The sequence below is a fragment of the Myotis davidii genome, unplaced genomic scaffold (assembly GCF_000327345.1).
Source record: "Myotis davidii unplaced genomic scaffold, ASM32734v1 scaffold168, whole genome shotgun sequence".
Lineage (NCBI taxonomy): Eukaryota > Metazoa > Chordata > Mammalia > Chiroptera > Vespertilionidae > Myotis > Myotis davidii.
The window spans coordinates 1,000,203-1,020,223 of NW_006383016.1; the positions used below are offsets into that span (position 1 = coordinate 1,000,203).

The window sequence follows — 20,021 nt, forward strand, 5'->3', positions numbered from 1 at the left end:
GAAGACTTCTGACCTAACACCTGGCTTTGAAACAAGTGCATTCATCCAAGGCTAGGATTTCCACCATACCTGTGCCTGCCTATGTTGTTAAGGAGAAACAATTCAGATGTGGATGCCTCAGTTTCGGGGAGGATTCAGCGGGTAGAAACACTACCAGGTGTACTTTTCAAAGGTGTTAACTCCCATCACAAAAGGCAGGGGAGGAAAAAAGTAGAAATTTCCAGGTAGGCTGGCAGTGACTTCAGAAGCACATCCTGCCGATAAAAATATGCCAAGGGGGCGAGGAGGGCAGTGCTGCAGAGCCCTCGGGGTGAATGCTCTGAAGATCACTGCAACCGATTCATGAAATTATGGAGGGGTGACCAGTAATTCAGTGGGAGAGAAGAATGGGGGAGAAAGACATTTTCCCAGATTGGCAAAAAGTGTAGGGCAAGAGGGAGGACTGATTGTTCCATAGTCCGGAGAAAGCTGGGCCTTCAAGGGAAATCACTTCATATTGATAAGCCGAGTGTTGGATGTGACCAATGAGCCTTTCTGTTTGGGATTTCAAGCCCTGAGAACGTGCTGGCATCTTCCATTGACTGTTTCCACAATGCTAATGAACACACCTAACGGCCCTGCATGTAACAAGAAGACAGTTCCTTCTAATTATACGCTGAGGCCCGCTGGCCAACGTGTGTGGCTGGTTCGCCTACTTAGCATAAAGAACAGACATAATTGAGCTATATATAATGCACATCAGTCAAACTGTCAAGTTGCTGAACTAAGGAAACTCAGGCAAGTTCTTAACTGCAGAGGCTTTGGGTTTAGCAACTAAATATTTCAGTCAAGAGGTGGAACAACAGTAAACCATAATTTTAGTGACAACCCACTCCCTGGACATTCTGGTATCACCAGTGGATTTTTTAAAAATCCATTTCGTAAGTGCTATGCATGCAGTAAAGAAAGAAAAGTTTTTGTTTACTTAAAGCAAAAAAAATAAAATTAAAAAAAAAACCCAAACAAACATTTCAATGAGCTCTTTTTCCTTTGTAGAGGGACACATAGATAGTCCTAGGCAGGAGTTATGAAAAGTTATTTTTCATTTCAATAAAGAGATAAGAACATTAACTTCTTTTTTAGCTAAATCTTCAATGTTTCTTAGGAAGCCAGTTAGGTTAAACCACTCAACTGTTACTGCTGGGATTCAAAACAAGACAAAACAAAAAACAACTTTGAATTCAGTATTTAAAATACTTAAAAATGATATGTTCGTCTAAAATATAATAGAAAATCCTTTTTGTTTACATTTTTTTTCCTTTTCTTTTTTTTGTTTTCTTTTTTTTGTTTGTTTTTGCTTTGATTTTTAGACCATATATCCAAGTCATGAGTTTCACTGGATACTCCAAAGTTTCTTTCGAAAGCACTGCATACATGAAAAGATTGTTGATAAATACTGATTTAAAAAGTAAGTTAGTAGATAAAACTGAAACTAGTTATAAAAATCATGCTTCGCAACTCTCATATTTTCTTTTTTCTCCAAAATAGATTCTTACACTATAGTGAGAGAAAAAACACACACGTCCTTCCTTTTTCTGAACTCTTATAAAAGCTACACCTTTTGTAAAATACTATTCCTTTAAATCCCATGAACACACACACACACACACACACTCACTCATGTTAGGAGGTCAAGCATTCAAATGGAGATGAAACACCAGCACCTGTCTAGACTGCTAAAGAGAAACATTAGCCTGGTTATTTGTGAGATGTGATATTAAAACATTAGCACAGTAGAATGGCTTGATTCAAGGAGGCACAACTGTGGTTTGGAACTATCTGCTTTGTAGAATGGGCAATTCCACAAAAGTTGTTGAAAATGTAAATCAGAATTGTTCGGGAGAGTGGAGTAGCCATGTCCATGGGGTCCTTTCTTTCACTGCCGTGGGAGGGCGGGAAGTGCCCCAATGGAACATTAGGTTTTCTTTCTCTCTTTGTTCCTCCACTAGTTCATCTACTTTCACCCACCAGAACAGCAAAGCTGGTTCCATAGGCTTAAGAAAAAACACACACAACAATAAATCTTAGGCTATTAGTAGCTGATGATTGAACAATGTAATTTGTGTAGTGAATAGAGCCCTTCTGAATTATTATATAGTACATGGGTTTTTGACGTTATAGACAGGCCATATAAAACCAGCTGTGATTTGAGGGTGTGATGTTTTAGCCTCGCATCATGATTTGGACTTTCACAATCGAGGCTTACACGGCTCCTTCCCTAGTGTCTCCACAGCTGGCGCTCAACAGTGCTTCACCTATGGCTAAGCCACTTTTTATTTGCTCTGATTATTAAAAACATTAAATCAGGCACATTAAACATCTCCTGGTTACTATTTTGTAAGAAGCACGAGTTGAATGAACTCCAGCTGCGGGGCAAGGGCAAGGGGAGCGACGGCGAGGTCTGCATTGCTGAGGTTCGCTTTTTTGTTTTCTTTAAACATTATTTTCTTCTTTACATGCAATGCTCAAGGGGGAAAATAAAGCAGAAGAAAGTAAAGATACAAACAGGGAGCCCAGCAAGGAGTGGAAACGGAGAAGGAAGTGGGCACTGGAGGAAGTGGGCCAAGGGGAGCAGGGGGTGGGGGTGGGGAGATGCCTGGTGGTGTTATTTGGACATCAATGGATCTTACGCTTTTTATAGTAAGAGAAACAAAGCTGTGGAAAAGGCTCTGTGTTTATCTGGGATTCTGGTGACATCACAGCACAAGCTCAACACGGACTATGATATCATCAGACATCTCACCCAGTTGCCTTGCATCTGTTGACATCTAAGCATGCCTCATTTTGGCTATAAGCTGCGGCTTAACAACAAGAGTCAATGTCTCAGGCAAAGGGTTGGACTGCTAATGAAACCATGACTATATACAGAAAGCATTCAGTTTATAAACATGTAACTGGTACCAGAAAACTGGAGAAAAGCACCAAAGCATTTCCCAAGCTGATAGATAGTAATTGCATAACTCCCTTTTTTCTCATAGAACTAAGTATAAAAGACAACATTTCCATGATGACTGTAAAAACGAAAGCCAGTCTCTGAAGAGCTGAGGAGTCTTCCAGGTCTGAGTTAATTCTAAAAATGCCCTTCAAGGAAAGGACGCATGGGACGCGGCAGCTCTTCTTGGAGGCAAGGTCCGAGCCCTGGTTTTTAAAGGATCGGATTCAGGTCTGTTCTGTGAGTGGTGAGCTGGCTGAGGGTGGAGCTCCCTACCACCTCGCTGACGGCCGAGGAAGTGGTGATGGTGTTATGCTGGATGACCTGCTGCTGGGAGCAAGCGGGGACCGGGCTCGCGGGAGGGCTGCTCTCCGGACCTAGGAAAAAACACACACACCCCGATATAGCTCTTTCCTGGGTGACTTGTGGGCTACTCAAGTCTAGAAAAATACTACTAGATGATTACTAGAAATAGAAGTGTTTTCACACATGTTCTCCTGGGGGTTAATTTCAGAACTTTAAAGGGTAGTCACAAAGCTATGCCTTCCCAGTTTAGAGCTACAAGCAAAGCCATGCTTTCTAGATCAGCGGAATGGTTCGATGTGTTTGAGTCTCGGGATGTGACATTCCCCACCTGGTATTTTCAAATAGCCGTCCATACATCAAATGTGGAAAAATACTCACATGTGGTGGGAGACTCTGTGTTGCTCAATCTAAAAAATTATTTGAAAATAAATTGACCTTCAGCCATGAGTCCCTGCACCTCCCACCCCCCCTACTCAAATAATAGTTAACCAATATACTGACATTCCAGCTGCAGAAGTTGGGGTCTAAGAAAAGGGATCCACTTTATGTATTGATAAACTGAGGCAAGGTCACCAGTTTTTTAGCTCAGTGAATAACATGGTGTGTATCCCGAGGCATTGGATGTGATACACCCAAGGCCTGTTTGCCAGCCCATGGATTTCTCTGGAAGATTGCTAGCCCATGGTAATTGGGCGCCAGCAGGCCATTTTTCTACTGGTTGCAGAGTTGGAATTTGGTCGGGTTTTACAATGTGAAATGCCAGGGAAAGTCTAGCCAGAAATTATCGGGAGGTGGTGGGCATGATGATGCCCGGGGGTCAGAAAAGAGGCCTGCCTCTGGTGGCATTGTCTGGTAGCCATCCGAGTTCTAGTGTGCCTGCCTGGATGTACAACTTACACTTTACTCTAGCTCCTTCAATACAATTGAATGCAAAATTAGAAGCGAAACACTGAACATTAAAAACAGCAAGAAAGTCAATGACTTACTTAGATATCCTTGCGACTCTTTCTGCATGGCTGTTATTGGGCAGTCTTTATGCGTTAGCAACAACTGTTTCAGCTGCGCCACCTCGTTTTTTAACATAGACACTTCATTCTGGAGAGAGACGTAGGAGAGCCAGGTTGAGAAGACCAGTGAACACAAACCTAAGGCCCCGTGCACTTCCAACAATGAAACTGGTGAACTTTTCTGTTATGTCTGAATGGCATTAAGAATATCACTTAACAGGATTTGCCTGGAAATGTGTAGCTTGCCTTCACTTTGGCCCTCACGTTTTCCTGGGACTTTCTGCAGAGGCTAGGTTTCCATTCAGGAGCTGGGTCCTAGCAAAAGTGCAGAGTCTACCACTTAGGTTTACTCTGGGGCCAGGTTCCTTGGGTGGGAATCTCCACTCTACACTCACTGAGGGACTCCAGGCAGGTGATGTAACCCAGTGAGCTCCAGTAACATTTTTTATAAGATGGGGATCAGAACAGCACAAAGTTCTTTGAGTTGTCACGAGGATTAAATGAGATCGTAGATGTAAAACACTCAGAACAATGCCTAGCACATAGTAAGCACACAATAAAATTTAGTTACGGTAATTATCATCTTTACACTGTCTGACAAGGTCAGGTTGATGAGAAGGTGAATGTGACGCAATGGAAAGACTTGTAGGGCTTCCATCTGAAATACCCTCAGGATAAGCTGACCAATCTACCACCAGATTTCCCCGAAGTTCCAAATGGGCTATAGTTCAACAGAGCATATCCCCTGCCTGACACCCACTTAGCAGGAGGCATGGAGGTCTGGCGCAAATATTGGTCCTGGATGGTGGGTGAGGTCAGCCCAGGGAGGCATGGGGCCATGAACTTCTGGATCATGACAGAATTAATTTCATGGGTTCATTAATTAGTTTGGCTAATTTCAGTCTATAAAGTCTTCCTCTGCGCCCCTTCCACCTCCCGCCATCAGCAGGGTGTTGTGGTTTGTATGTGAATTTTCCTTATTCACTTAAATACGTGCCTTAGATCTCCACTCAATGTGGTAATTCAAACGACAAGCCCATGACTTTGCAGAATAATTTACTTGGCACCATTGCCTACAAATACTCAGAAGAGATGGTTAGTTCCAAGGTGCTTCCACTTGATAAAAGTAAACTAGAAACATAGCACTATCTCAAATAAGCCATTTTACAGTTGTGATACATAACACCCTCTCTCCGGCCTGTGCTCATTAGTGGCTGCCAGGCATTATGCTCATAGGAGACGTTAAAGAAACACGCACACAGGAAAGGTGTTTTAACATTGCTGTCATTAAGTTGTAGCTACACTTTCAATATGAGCTTGGCTTTCCAGGCATGTATTTATCACCTAGAAAAGTAAGTTTGGGATTCTAGAAGTTAATTAAAAAATTTTTTTGAAACTTGTTTTAAACAATACCTCCCATCTCCACATTTATTAGCAAAATACATTATAGGCAATCAAATGTTGAGTAACATAAATAACAAAAAAATCTCATTTCAGAGCTTTTCTTACTTTCAAATTTACAAAAAAAGAAAAAGATCTATGGAAGAAATTAGCATTATTAATGAATAAATCACTTCATGGCACAGGAAAATTGCTCCTAAATCTGAGAACAGTCAGCAAGGTGAATTTTACCTCCTGCTTCCAAATGAGTGTGATTGATCAGGGACCCTGTCAAAACCAAAAGTGACCCTTGTCAATTCCGGGGTCAGTGGGACAACTTTATTTATAGGACAATTTATTTTAGCTCTAAACACGAATTCTTTCCTCTGATTTCATGCCCATTTAAATTCAGACAGCTTCCCCTGCTTGTACCAGCTACCCCTCTGCTTAAAATAGCATGTATAAAGAAAGCTACTTCTAGATCATTATATAGAAGGCAGTCCCGGGTTAAAAACAACAAACAAAACAAAACTGAAAAGGAGAAAAAGAAACCTAAATGTGTGAATATTGAGCCCAGCTGCCAACTGTCACATAACTCTTAGTGGGATACAGAAATGACCCCTTTCTGAAATGACAACTGCTGGACCCCTGCCCCCCAAGGAGAAACTCTCAGCCACAGGTAATGCAGACAAAGGCGCTAAGAAAGTGGAGTCAAGTTCCAAGTTTTAGTGCGTCCACCCACACTGTCCTTCTGTGACCTAGGAAACAACAAATGAGGAAAGTGTTTCCAACAAAACCAAACAACAGGGTTTTCTTGCTTTCTTATGCTTCGGGGTGAAAGAAAAAAATTCTACGTTGTGGCCCTCTCAAAAGCTTCATCTTGGTCTCCACTTCTTCCCCCACGATGCCCTGGGCAGTCCCCTGTCTAGGCACGTTTGACTTCCCAACTTCCCAGGCACCCAGTGTTCTTTGCCTCTTCCTTAGGAAAACACTTGGAATTCCGTTCTCTGGGTTTCTGCAGTTGCAAGGAGCTAACTGCCCACAATTCTTGGCACACCCCAAATCATTTCACAATAAACCTTTTGCTTCCATGAGAGGCCATGATAAAACAGCACCAATCACCACTATGCACATGTGGTGTCCCTGACTATAACCGAAGCCCCATACAGAACATACGACTGCAGTGGCATTTTTGTCTGTAGAGAGCAAAGCACTTTATTAATAAATCTGTATGTTGTAAGTATGGAAACTGAGGCCCTAGGAGTTGTGAAAGTCTGTAAAAATGTGGGAACTTGAAAAATACTGGGACAACTGGCCATCATTTAAAGATATATGTGGATATGGACATATTTCTTAATGTAATGTGTTAGTAATTATGTTATTTACTAGTAGCCATGTTGTGGTTGGGAAATGAATGGCGATTAATATTCTCGGTAGAGCAAAACAATCAGTCTCTTGTCTAGCCCATACACACATAATTACGATGCTGATAAGGACTAAATAAAAGTCTAATGGCCACAGAAATTCATGGGGCAAGTTTCCAAAGGAAAAGGAACTCTTAACTGCAAGTTAAGAATAATAGGGTTTGGCGTCCCAAGCTGCCTCCCCAACCAAATGTAAAACAAGATGGTTGGACTAGTTCTCTAGTTCTTTCCTGCAAGGTAGTTCCTTATTGTCTGAGTGTTTCTGTGTTACCTTCTATTGAGAAAGTTAATTGCCTAATAATCTAATGAAGAACTCAATCTTGACTGTTTAGTCGTTGGTTAACTACTTTTGGTATTCTCAAACATGCTTATCTTTTAAGACTCATATTTTCTATGGGAGTAGTTGTAGCACCTCCTATGCTTCCAAATCTTATCAGATTCCAAAGCAACATTAATAGTTTCTTTAATGCAGAATTTGGTGTCCATGTCCGTGTGTGTGTGCGTGCGTGCGTGCGTGTGTGTGTGTGTGTGTGTGTATTATTGTGAGTGTATAGAACCTTCATCAGAGTCCATGATGGAGGCTGCGGGTTAAGAAATGTCAAGATTGGCTGCAGAGTGGATGCTGTGCACATGCATAATTGCCCTACAGATTCGGGATCGATAGCCTGACAGGTAGGAAATGCACAAATACCAGACTCTCTTTTAAACAAAAAGCTGTCCAAGGTAACATAAGTAGAATCACCTTGAATTCATTTAGAAAGAGAACAACCAGATAGCAAATGTTTTGAAATTCATGAAAGAAATCAATGCGGCCTGCAGCTCTAGGGAAATAAAAACCAGGACCTCTGCAGGCATTTTCTTACTCTGAGTTACCTTGCTTTGTAAATTGAGGCAACTCACCATTTTTTTTCTTTTTGACTCCCTGTGTAGGTTATAATAGTGTAAGGTCTTCATATAAAAGTACTTCGAGAAAGCAGAGCAGTACTAATCAGTACTGATTCTCCTGCGGAAATCAGCCCATCTTAGCTGGTTTGGGTTTGCTGCTAACTGAACTAGTCAGCCATTTAAATAGAGACTGTAAGAAGGTAGACGAAATATTATTGGATTAATCTGTTTTTAAATCCATCAGTTGCCTTGGGATGAAGTAGCGCCCCCTACAGAGACATTCAATCCTATAATAATATACTTTAAATAAGCACTCCAAGAAGTCCCTCAAAGCTACAGTTGCAGTTTTGAGCTTGGGGGATGTCATTCTGTTAATATGATAAACCCAGAATGCTTATTGATGCAAACAGTAGTCTGTGCCAAAAAAATCAAATCAAATCAAAATGGGCTCTGCAACATAGCCCCTCCCCCACTTCTTTTTGTAGATTAGCTGAAGCCAGGTTTGGTTCATTCCGAAACAAAGGACTTTCAATTTGTCAAGCAACAGTTCCCATCTGGCCTATTCTCTTGCCAAGTCCCAAACCTGGGCTCATGTGTCTAAAATTTCAGCAGCGACTTAGGCCATGTGTCTCTGTACTAAAAGAGAAAAGCAATTATTTCAGTGGGTGACCAGATGATTTCCATATCATGCATCGAACACAAACAGTCTACTCACGTAGCCCCACATCAGCAGCTGAGGAATTTAGAGCTGATCTTAGCTACTCTGTCAGAGAAAAGAATGTGAGTATCTTTAGTTTCAGAACTTTCTAGAATAAAAGGACACAGAGCAAGAGGGATTAGGTCAAGAGAAGACTTACTTGGGTCCTCATCCTGCTACTGGCTGGTTGTGTGACTTGTGGGAAGACTCCTCACGTCCCCTGAGCCTTAGTTTCTCCCTAAACAAAATGTCAGATTGGGTGGCGTCTCCCATCTCCCTCAATTCTATACCTGCACCGACCTCTTGGGTAGAGATATGTCAGGAGGCAAGGAAATGAGGTCTGGGAGTTTGACTTTGTTTTCTTAGGTCTGATTTTTCCAATCTGAAACTCTGCAACCTAACTAGAAGGTTCTATGCTGGAAAACAACTCAAAAGTGGCAGCTGGCCATCCAGACCTTGGATATTCCATTTGGCTGGAGTTTGTTTGCTTAGCACCTTCCATTTCTGTTTACTTAAAATTTGGCTCACTGAACCAGCCTCAAGAGAGACACCTTTTTCTTCTGACAAAGGTCCACTGAGAGGGAAAGGGTCACTCAGAGGTAGCGGGAGCTGCTACCCTCTTCGGCGTCACGAGGCGTGGGGCAGAGCACCCACCAGCACAGAAAAAGGCAACCGTGTGGTTTCTGTCCCTCTGAACCAAGCAGTGACTGGAAAACATCAACAATGCAGGCTTTTCAGAGACAGCCCCTTCCGTGGGCACTGCTTCACCAACCCCAAATCTTGGTACCTGTTGGTTGGTTGATTTTCAGGGACAAGAATTCTAACATTTCTTTTCATTACCCATGCTGGCCCTAAAGAAATGTAAAAATTCATGGATTAGGGCCCGTAAAGGGTAAATGTACCTTATCTGTTTTTGTAAAAGCAATAATCTACATGTATCTGGCCAAATCATGAACACATCTGGCCTCGAGGTCCATGGCATCTTTACTTTCCCTGGCTCTCTGCTGGGACCCTCCGTGTTCTCATGCTCCAGGACCACAGTCAATGCCTGGAGTCATTCTGCAAGGACTCATTTTAGTGGAAACTGATTTAAACATTTGTTGGCATCTGATCCATGCCAGCTGGCTCCTTCGTCTAAGGCAGTGGTTTCAACCCGGGACGATTTTGCCCCCACAGAGGACATTTGGCAACACCTGGAGACTTTTTGGTTGTCGCAAATGGGGGGCGGGGTAGAGGGTGCTACTGATATCCAGTGGGAGTGATCAAGGATACTGCAAAACATGTGCCACACACAGGATACAACAGAGAAGTACCGAGCCCAAAAGTCAACATTGTCAAGACAGAAACCCTGCAGATTTTCACGGTCTTCTTGCAGACCTCAGACCTGGTAGCAAATTTAAAGGCCTCCCAGCCGTTGGTCAGAGCGGCACCATGGCTGTAATATTTGCTAGGTCCACATCCACCACGACTCTTATTTACTTAACATGTTTGTACGAATTAACTCATTTTGTAATGATTTAGCCTCATCCTTACCAATAGGGTTTGTGAAATTGAAGGTTTGATGTTCTAATGACATTTTTCAATACACATAAAATAAAAATGAGTACTATGAGTATTAAGAGTGTTTGTCCACGCTCTACCTCCTCGCATGCTACCGTGCCTGCCAGATTCTAGAATTACAGATTCGCAGGCTGGAGTGACTCTTGAGGTGTCTAAGTCCAGCCATCTCACTGTGGCTCCACTCCCTCCAAATGCATTACTGCCAAGTGGCCAGGCAGCCAGCTCTTGGGGCACTCCAGAGACAGGGAATGCATTCACTTGTTCAACAGATGCTGAGTGCAGACACTCAGAATTCACCATGCTAACGAGACACTAGGCTGGAAATGGGGAGGTAGGTGGTGGGGGAAGGCAATGAGACATAGCCCCCACCTTCATATAGTATAAAATATTGGGAGGAATAATTATAATTATTGCTTTATTTCCCTCCTATCTGCTCTACCTGTTTCTCAGGTTCTTTCTCATGTCTATCACACAAAGAATGGTACATTTAGGGGGAAGAGTGAACATCCATTAATTATGATATTCAGTCCATGTATCACCAAAATTTTCTTTGTATATTTTCAACTTGTACATTGGATGCCCCAAGGTCATTCCCATTCATGGAACTGTATATGCAAAGGCTTTGGGGATTTGGCACCCTAATTGCTCCTTTCTAAGGATGCACAGAGAACCTGGTATGGGAACGGAAGGTGACCTATGAACTTCTGAGAAACAGCTCTTCCCCAGCTCTTCCTCTCCTTCCCTCCTCTTCAGCCATCTCTCAGCTCCTGGACGTGCTGGGCTACCACCCATGGCGCTGCCCCTAGACTGCTGGTCACATCCCTTTAGAGTTTTTCCCTGCTGTGAACAGGGTGCTGCTTTCTGTGTCAGAACAAATGCCCTGAACTCATCATTTCCACAGCGCGCACCTGCCTGAGAAGCCCGCCCCGGCGTTCCCCACCATTCTATCAAAATGCTCCTGAAGTGGCCTCTAAAATGTCCCCTGTGGAGCCACCCCTGGAAGGAACAAACCGTGCAAGATTAAAATCTCAAGTTTGAAAATGAGAAACATGTCTCTTCTTATAGAGCTAAGTAAGAAACACGAACCTCCCTTTCCTCCTTTAAACAAAAATATAGATAATCCTGTGTTAGCCAAAGCAACCCCTCACTGGTGACTTTGTAGAAGTGGAAAACTGATGATGTGCCAGGCATGGGGCAAATGGCTTTGCACACATTAATTCATTTATCCCTCCCAGCAACTCTATGGGGTTATTTTCCCATTTTATAGATGAGGAAACTGAGAGCTGGAGAGAGTAAACACAGCAAGTAATTGCTGAGCCAGAGTGGGACCCTTCGAGGCCCGTGCTCCCAGCTCTGTGGCTTATGGGGCAGGTTCTCCCTCCTAGAGCTTTACAGGCAGACGGACTGAAAACTGAATGGCTTATTGTGCTCTGCAGAGTCCCGAATGAATAACGCTGGCGGAGGGAGCCTGTTGCTCTGTGGGCTGATGTGTGATGTTACTGCTCGGGGCAACGAGTGCTGCAGGGACAGGAAGTGCCATGTGCACACAGGGCCTTTGAGGGCTGAGAAGAGGGACAGTGGCTGCACCTGAAGCTGCATGTTTGTCTGGGTGAGTTCTTCAGCTTTCTTTTCCAGTGACATCACCCAGACCTTCCTCTTCTGTCTGCAGCGGGTGGCGGCGGCCCGGTTCCGTTCCAGAAATTTCCGCCTCCTCTCATCCGGATCCTCATCCACCACCCTTCGCCGGCGCCCCCCTGTGGGCTGGGGCGGCTGTATTGTCTGGGTTGGCTGCATCTGCTGTGTGGCTGGTGAAACCTGCTGGGAAGCAGAAGGAGGGATGACAGGTTGGGATGGGGGGTGGAGCGCAGCCCAGTCCATGGCTTTAGTAGCATCTCAAACAGGTTTTCTAAGAGTGCAGTAAGCAGTGACAGCTCTTGAGCTCACAGAAAGCAAAAGCATCCACTAAGCTATCTTGCATGATATTTTGACAAGATAAACTGATGACTTGTGAAAAGATGGATTTTCCCCTACGCAGCCGTCGGCAAACTACGGCCTGCGGGCCGGATCCGGCCCGTTTGAAATGAATAAAACTAAAAAAAAAAAAAAAAAAAAAGACCGTACCCTTTTATGTAATGATGTTTACTTTGAATTTATATTAGTTCACACAAACACTCCATCCATGCTTTTGTTCCAGCCCTCCGGTCCAGTTTAAGAACCCATTGTGGCCCTCCAGTCAAAAAGTTTGCCCACCCCTGCTACAGGCACTGGCTGAACCCTGGCAGAGGGACACATTGTTTCTCCTCCTTCAGGTCCTAAAACTCTTTTATTTAAGGTACGTTTTAAAATGGTAAAGTGCCAGTGTGCAGGTGAGCACCAAGAGGTCAGGGTTAGTGTCACAATATGGAGAGTCTGCTGTCGTCAGCGGACAACCTCGTCTGGGCAGGTCAGGAGCTCCTGTCATCCTCATGCTGTTCAACTCTGTTCCCAGGGCACAGCTCTGGGACCTCATCCCACTGTCACTCCCCTCAGAAGATCCCATGAACCCCCGAAAGCAGTTGGAATCCTGTGTTCACTGTTTCAGGGTGTGACGAAGGCGGAGGGAGTCAGAGGAGGCCTTTCGAGGCGATTGGGAAGCAGGGTCTTTACAAGTAGGCATTGAGCAGCACTGAGCCCTCTTATACACGGCGTGGTTGACAGGGAGGGACTGTTGTGCTTCCCCATTTACAGCCATTATAAGGAAATCCGAGGAGTGGCAAAGCACTTTATTAAAATGTTTTACTGTGCTTATAGAGTCCCTGTAAGATCTGCTTGGGGCTCAGCCACATCTAAGGTTTGGGAGACCCCCACAAACACAGGCTTATTCCCTCCATGAGGCTGATACACAGTGCCCAGTGAACTTTCTACCACGGACTCTTTATGTCTCTGGACACTAACCCTTTCTTCACTCCCCTTCTTCATTCTCAAAAAAGGGTGTTTCTCCTCCCCGCCCCCGCCCCCCGCCCCCATTTCTCAGTCACTCCAGCTTAAGGCTGTAATACCTATAAAGTTGTTTTTCAAGGGACATTTAACCTGCTGAAATAACAGGCAAAAGTTTTAAAAGTGAATTCCAGCAACCTTTTCCACCGCATTCTAACCCTGTGATTGAAATCAATCAGAATGACTGTAATTGTGCTAATAACGGCCACTGGTTGACATCAGCTGACTGCTGGTGATATATTTCAATCCCAAAATCTATCAAACATTGTATGACTAACTGCGAAAGCATCCCGCTCGGGCTTGAGGTTGGACTGCCTCTTGGCAATTTTATTTAAAGCGAAGACATTTTCTAAAATGTTTTATTGTTGATTCCTTCTCCCCATCACAGAGGAATAAGGAAATAACTTGTTTAAGGTATTACCCCGCCTGAGTGGATACAAAGGCATGATCCCTGTTACTGGAAAAGGGTTAGCTCTTGTCCTTTCAGATGTTAACTTCTGAGCTATCACCACAGAGCAAAGCATTAGAGGGAACTCGTGACCTTGGCTATGTCTGCCTTTACCATTTCATTTTGTGGATTAGTGGTCTCTAGATAAGACTCTCAAGTAGGCAAAACTGGGTTTTCATTTCCACTGCAGGGATCTTTTTTCAATACTATGTTCTCCCACTCTAACCAACCTTTATCCTTTGACACTTTTTAAAAAAATACGCTTTTGTTGATTTCAGAGAGAGGGAGAGAGAGAGAGATAGAAACATCAATGATGAGAGAAAATCATAGATGGGCTGCCTCCTAGTGGGGATCGAGCCTGCAAGCCGGCATGTGCCCTGACTGGGAATCAAACTGTGACCGTCTGGTTCATGGGTCAATGCTCAACCACTGAACCACATGGGCCAGCCATCTTCTGACACTTTTCCTTGCTTCACCCAAAGGGGTAAGTTATATGGTGGCTTCAGATTTGGTCCAGGTTCGGGGTTCAAGGTGTGCTACAATTAAGAGAAATTTCTCCTGGCCAAGGAGTGACACCAGGACTCTGAAATCACATCCTTACATTCAAGAGAATTACAAAAAGCCAGGAGAAATTGCAAATGCAACCCTAAGGCCAGATTTGTGTCCCTGGTAATACTGTTACCTATCACTTTATTTTAAAAAATGGATTTCTGTTGGTATTGATGCTCTGAAAATTTTGACCGAAGAGAATGAATTGTGATTTTAAAAAGACGGAATTTTTCCAAATCATCTTCAGCCCTAGTTGGTTTGGCTCAGTGGTTAGAGCGTCGGCCCGAGAAATGAAGGGTTGCAGGTTTAATTCTGGTCAAGAGCACATATCTCAGTTGCAGGGTTGCAGGCTTGGTTCCCACTCTGGGGCACATGCAGCAGGCAACCAATCAATGTGTCTCTCTCACATTGCTGTTGCTCTCTCTTTCTCTCTTTCCTCTACCTTCCACTGTCTATTTAAAAAAAAAAAGTAAAATAAAATCAATGGAAACATATCCCAGGGTGAGGATTAAAAAAACAACAACCCCAAATAAACTTCTATTCCTACTATTCTGATAATAATCATACAATTAAGCAATACGACAAGCTCTCAGAAATTAGCTAAGTTTAAGAGTGGTATTTTCAATACCGTCTAAATGATCTTGTTCAAATTTTAACAAGACCAACTTGGATTTTTTTCTTTTTAGTATAGGATAAAAAAACAACTGTTTGTGCATCTAATTATAATAGCAATGAACTAACTGCATATAGTATAATTGGCCTATATAAGCTTACTTGAAATGGAGAGCAATTGGCTAACTGATAATTAGTTAATGAGCAGCTTTTATATTCAAGGAACTGTTAAACTTGTCTGTACACCAAGGCAACCAAAATTTGATGTTATCCTTCCCCTTAAAAAATAAGTACACATGTGAATCTCCTTGCCTATTTTTGACCTTACAGTTTTCTTTCTCCCTTCTAAATACATGCCCCACTAGGGCATTTGACTATAAAGGTGCTTTGGATAGTATTTTATTGCTATGCTCTTGCTCAACTTCTATCACATTCCTTGGCTTTAGAAGTAATCATGGCCAACATGTAATGAAAACCATGCTAAGGGCTTTGCAGACATTTGCTTACTTAATGCTCCTAAGACTCTATAAACTTAGTCTATTATTACCCCATTTTGCAGATGGAAAGACTGAGGCTTAGGGAGGTTAATCTGACCACTTCCACCAGAGGAGGAAGTAAAGTGGGCAAAGAATGGAAGTTTCCTCCAAAGCCTGCACTGTCATTTGCTATATTGAACACCTCTAAGAACCTTTGCAAAAGTAAGCTTATCTAGCAAATCAGCGTATCTACTGAATAGCTTGTGGATGACCCAGCCATGTGGGTGGCTGTCCAGGTTTGGTGTGTGTTAGGGAAGGGGATCCAAGAGCTCAAGAAGCTGCCCGGTGTGAGGTCCAGAGGCAGACGATGAATAAGTGTTACTTGGCGGTCCTAAGCTTCGGACACCATTCTGACCCAGCTGCTTGGAAGCTGGCAGAGTGGAATGGGTGGAGGGGACTGCCAAAGGTCATCCTTCTTGAAGATCCAAAGTGTCTAGGGCTAGCCATACTCCGAACATGCCCCTCATCCACTTACTAAAACTCACTCGGATACACGGACCCGCCTCTCCTGTTGGGCTGGGTGACATAATGTCTGCCTGGTCCCCCAACTCTCTTTCAGTTGAGTCTAAATGCTGGCTTCCTTTCTAGCCACTCCTGGTGACTCCCACCCCCTGGGACTTGGCCCTTCTCTTGAACTGATGATCTACAGAGCTTGGCTCTCTGTCCGCTCCTCCAACGCATTTCACAGTGGGCGGGATGACTCACCTTTCTTCACCATTTACACAGCACCTTATGCCCCGACATCCATTACCGAGCCTCTTTGTCTGCCTGGAATTGTTACTCTTTAGATTTTTAGCATGTAATGTTATTTAGAATATTGCCCATTGTATTTAACTTCCATTTTACAGGAGACAAAATGGAGTCTTTATAATTTTTTGAAGCACTGTAGCTAGAACCATAGTTAGCATTAACCTATTTTTCTGATTCTTTACCCATACTTTTCTTCACATGCTTAAATTCTTCCTACTCTTCACATTGATAATACATTTTTAGGGTTAACTTCATAACACACTGCAGAAAGAGATTTTGGAGAACTTGAACTTTACATTTGTCGCTGGAGTTTAGAGCTAAAATTTACTGTATTACTTATAGAAACTATGATCTGGTAGTATTTTATGGGTAGCCATTACCTCCTAGGAAATGAACAAAGCTCCCCAGAGTGTTAGATAGAACATCGGGGCTGGTCAAACAAAGTTGCTGCCCATGACCCCCCATTAGAGCTTGTACTGTTAACAGGAAGGGGGAAGAGATCACAAAAAGGGTCTACCTGTGCTTGGTTGCCGGAGTGCAGGGGTGGATGTGGCGAGGTTTGGTGATGTGCTGGGTGTGCATGAAGGTGGGAGTGGGAGTGATGATGCGGGTGGTTCTGCTGGTGATGAGGCTGAGGATGGGGGTGGTGAGCTGGGTGCTGGTGCTGGTGTGGGTAGGGGTGATGGGCTGGCAGTGTCTGGTGCTGATGCGGGTGGGAGTGCATGTGATGGTGCGGCGTCTGGTCCTGCCGGGAGCCCATCATTTCCATCATGTGTCCCATGGTATTCATATTCCCATTTGACATGGCAGCAGGGTGGTGAGTCAACGCGGCCTTCAGCCTCTGAAACAACAAAACAAGAGGGGACAGTTGAGGTCAGTCATGTACACAGTGGGGATTCTGAATCAAAATGACTTGTGTTTCCAGTTTGGTAATATTTTATGGTGCTAGTGGTAACACTGTTTCACTGGTAGCAGTTTGACTTTTATATTAATTTCATGTTTTCATATATAATATGTTTTCATATATAATATGAGGGCCAATGCCAGTCATTAATGACCATTTCACAGCAAATGAGCAGGATACCCTATCAAGATTTAGACATTCTACTGAAACATATTTCCCATTGTTCATATGTTTATCATATCCTAGTGACAGCCAAATACAAGTAAAAACCAATTAAAACCATTCACTATGATAATGCCACTGAGCACAAGGCCCAACTGATAAGGCTCTGCATTTTGTAAAAGTCACAAGAATAAGAGGTTTTTGCTTTTCAAAAGATTTCTCAGACACAGAAAGGAAGTAACTACACATTTTGAAATATAGGAACTACTAATGCTATTTAAGTTTCAAATTAGATTATAATCCATCACTTTTGGAGGCGATATGTAGGTCTTTTCCATTTGTTACCATGATGTACTAGTAACTCACAGTCCCTCCGTAGTCACACAGTAACTATCTTTTGACTCCGGAAGGAAGTGAGGAAAGTCGAAGATTACAGCTTCTCTGATGCCACATCAACAGGTCTGTGTCTAACACAAAAGCATTATTTATTCACCAGCAAACAGACATGCACTCGAGTAAGCAGGGCTCAGCCAACTTTTTCTAAAGGGAGTCAGAAAGCAAATATTTTCATCATGCCTTAGGATCTCCTGTCATAAGACTCAACTCCACCCTTTGAGTGCAAATGCAGCTGTAGAAGGTATGTAAAGGAATGATCCTGTTGTGTTTCCATTACAACTTTAGTTAGGGACAGGAAATTTGACTTTCAAAGGATTTTCACCTGACCTGAAATGCTTTTCTACTTTTGATTTTTTAAATTAATTAAAAAAAATGCAAAAACCATTGTTAGCTCCTGTGCTGTGCAAATTAAGTCACGGGACAGACTTGGCCCATGGACCATCATTTCCTGGCCCTGATTTAAAAAATCAGTTGGTAATCAGCTTCGTTGCAGTTTCTTGAAAATTGTTATTTCTTCTATACAGACATTTATCATCATATCCTGAGGGGCCCCGCGTGCTAAGTACTGTATAATACAGTGACTGCTTGGAAATGTATCTTCTGCAGAGATGATAATCTAGTTGGCAAGCTCACATTGGCTTCATAAGGTATTTACTAGGGAGCTAAAGTTCTCTCCTGATTTGTGCTCTTATCTGATTGATAACAGTGGGGTGTGAGCACTGTGGAAAAAGAAGAGTCAGAGTCATATTTAAATGATCAAAGTAACCATGTTGCAGCCCTGTACAGAATTAATGATTCTTAACTGGTCAGAGTAAACTATTGATAAGTACCAATTCTATCCATCAATGTCTTTACTTAAACATAAAGAACCTCCACTTAAAAAAAGAAAGGGGGTGGGGCTTGACAGACCTATCTGTTAGTTATTGAAAACATTTCCTACATCCTCATTCAGTAACTACTGGGCCCACTTGCCTCCTCTTTCCTGAGCGATAGCTATGGACCTTGATCATGGAGATCCTGAAGAAGTTGTTTCCTGAATTCCTAGGAAAGATTAGATGCTGGATACTGTGTTTGCTACTAATGAACGAAGTGAACTAATACTCCTCACCTCCAATTTTTAGAAATGATGTCATTGTTTTAATAAAAATGCTCATTATAAAACATTTAAGCAATGCTTAAAAGTACATTTGTGGAATATAAGGAACAACATAAACTGATGAACAAGGACTGATCCAGAGATGGAGAGGCACTGATTGGACTGTTGGGCTTTGGAGGGAGGGTAGGGGAGGGTGTGGGTAAAGGGGAAAGAGCAACCAAAGGACTTACATGCAGGCATATAGGCCTAACCAATGGGCACGGACAACAGGGGCGGGGGAGGGCAAGAGTGGGGGGGGTAGAGGGTCACGTGGGGACAAGGACACATATGTAATTTCTTAATCAATAAAAAATATATTTTTTTAAAAAAAGTACAATGAAGTCAGCAACAAGTGAACCAAATGCATTGTTTATATTTTGTGGGAGAACAGCATTCCCGATAACTCTCTGTATGCACATGTAGATGGAGGAACATGGAGAGTCACTTCACACCAGTGGGATCATGATAGCATGCGAATATATATATATATAAAATCTTTACTGTTGAAAGTATTACAGATGTCCTCTCTTTTCCCCCACTGACCCCTCCACCCTGCTCCTGACCCCTCCCCAGGTCTTCACTGCACTCTTGTCTTGTGTTCATGGGTTATGCATATATAACATGTGATTTTATAAGCTGTGGTTGAACACAGCATAAACAAAAGAAATGAAGATTGAATTAATTGCTGGACTGAAGATATATATATATTATACCCCAAGACAAGTTTCTAAATGGTATCTCCAAACTTAACAGTGAATAAAATCATGAAAAAAGATTATAATGAAATAATTGTTTTTCTTTAAAATTGACATATTAGATAATATTAATGGAGTTTCTAAACTATTCTTTGTGACTTTATTATTAGATAAATATATAGTTGCACAGTTAAAAAAATCAACTATTACAAGAATACGAGATGAAAAAATAAAGGCACCTGCCTACCATTCTCTAAGCCCCAGTCCTATTAATCAGAAGTAACCACCGTGTATCCTCAGATATTTCCTTGGCACTTATAAGAATGCACTAGTGCAAGCCCTTCTTATGATACGTAGTTTTGTATCTTGTGTTTTTTTCACTTTAACACTATATCTTTGACACCTATCTACTAGTCATAATGGCTGGCATTAATTGAGTACTTACTACAAGCCACTCCTCTTTCTGTCTTTTACAAGTATTAACTCAACTAATCCTCAGAACAACTCTGCAAGGCTAAAAGAGAAGCTAAGCCATGTGCCAAGTTCACACCACTAGAGGGGAGAGAAGGTGCCAGAAGTCATGCCATGCACACTTTGCCAAAAACAGGAATAAACTGTGCTACGCCAC

At 42.7% G+C, this 20,021-nt stretch overlaps 1 protein-coding gene across 1 annotated transcript in view; it reads right to left on the reverse strand.

The window, feature by feature from the left end:
- Window positions 1–1,288: 1,288 nt before the first annotated feature.
- The window catches only part of CREB5 (cAMP responsive element binding protein 5), a 413,538-nt gene continuing 394,805 nt past the window's right edge, over window positions 1,289–20,021 (reverse strand). Inside the window, exons 7-10 of the mRNA XM_015558127.1 lie at window positions 16,619–16,942; window positions 11,818–12,045; window positions 4,264–4,372; window positions 1,289–3,348 (exon numbers count right to left, since the gene is read on the reverse strand). Of these exons, the coding sequence (XP_015413613.1) occupies window positions 3,185–3,348; window positions 4,264–4,372; window positions 11,818–12,045; window positions 16,619–16,942 (825 nt within the window). The 3' untranslated portion in view covers window positions 1,289–3,184. The remainder of the gene's footprint in view (window positions 3,349–4,263; window positions 4,373–11,817; window positions 12,046–16,618; window positions 16,943–20,021) is intronic.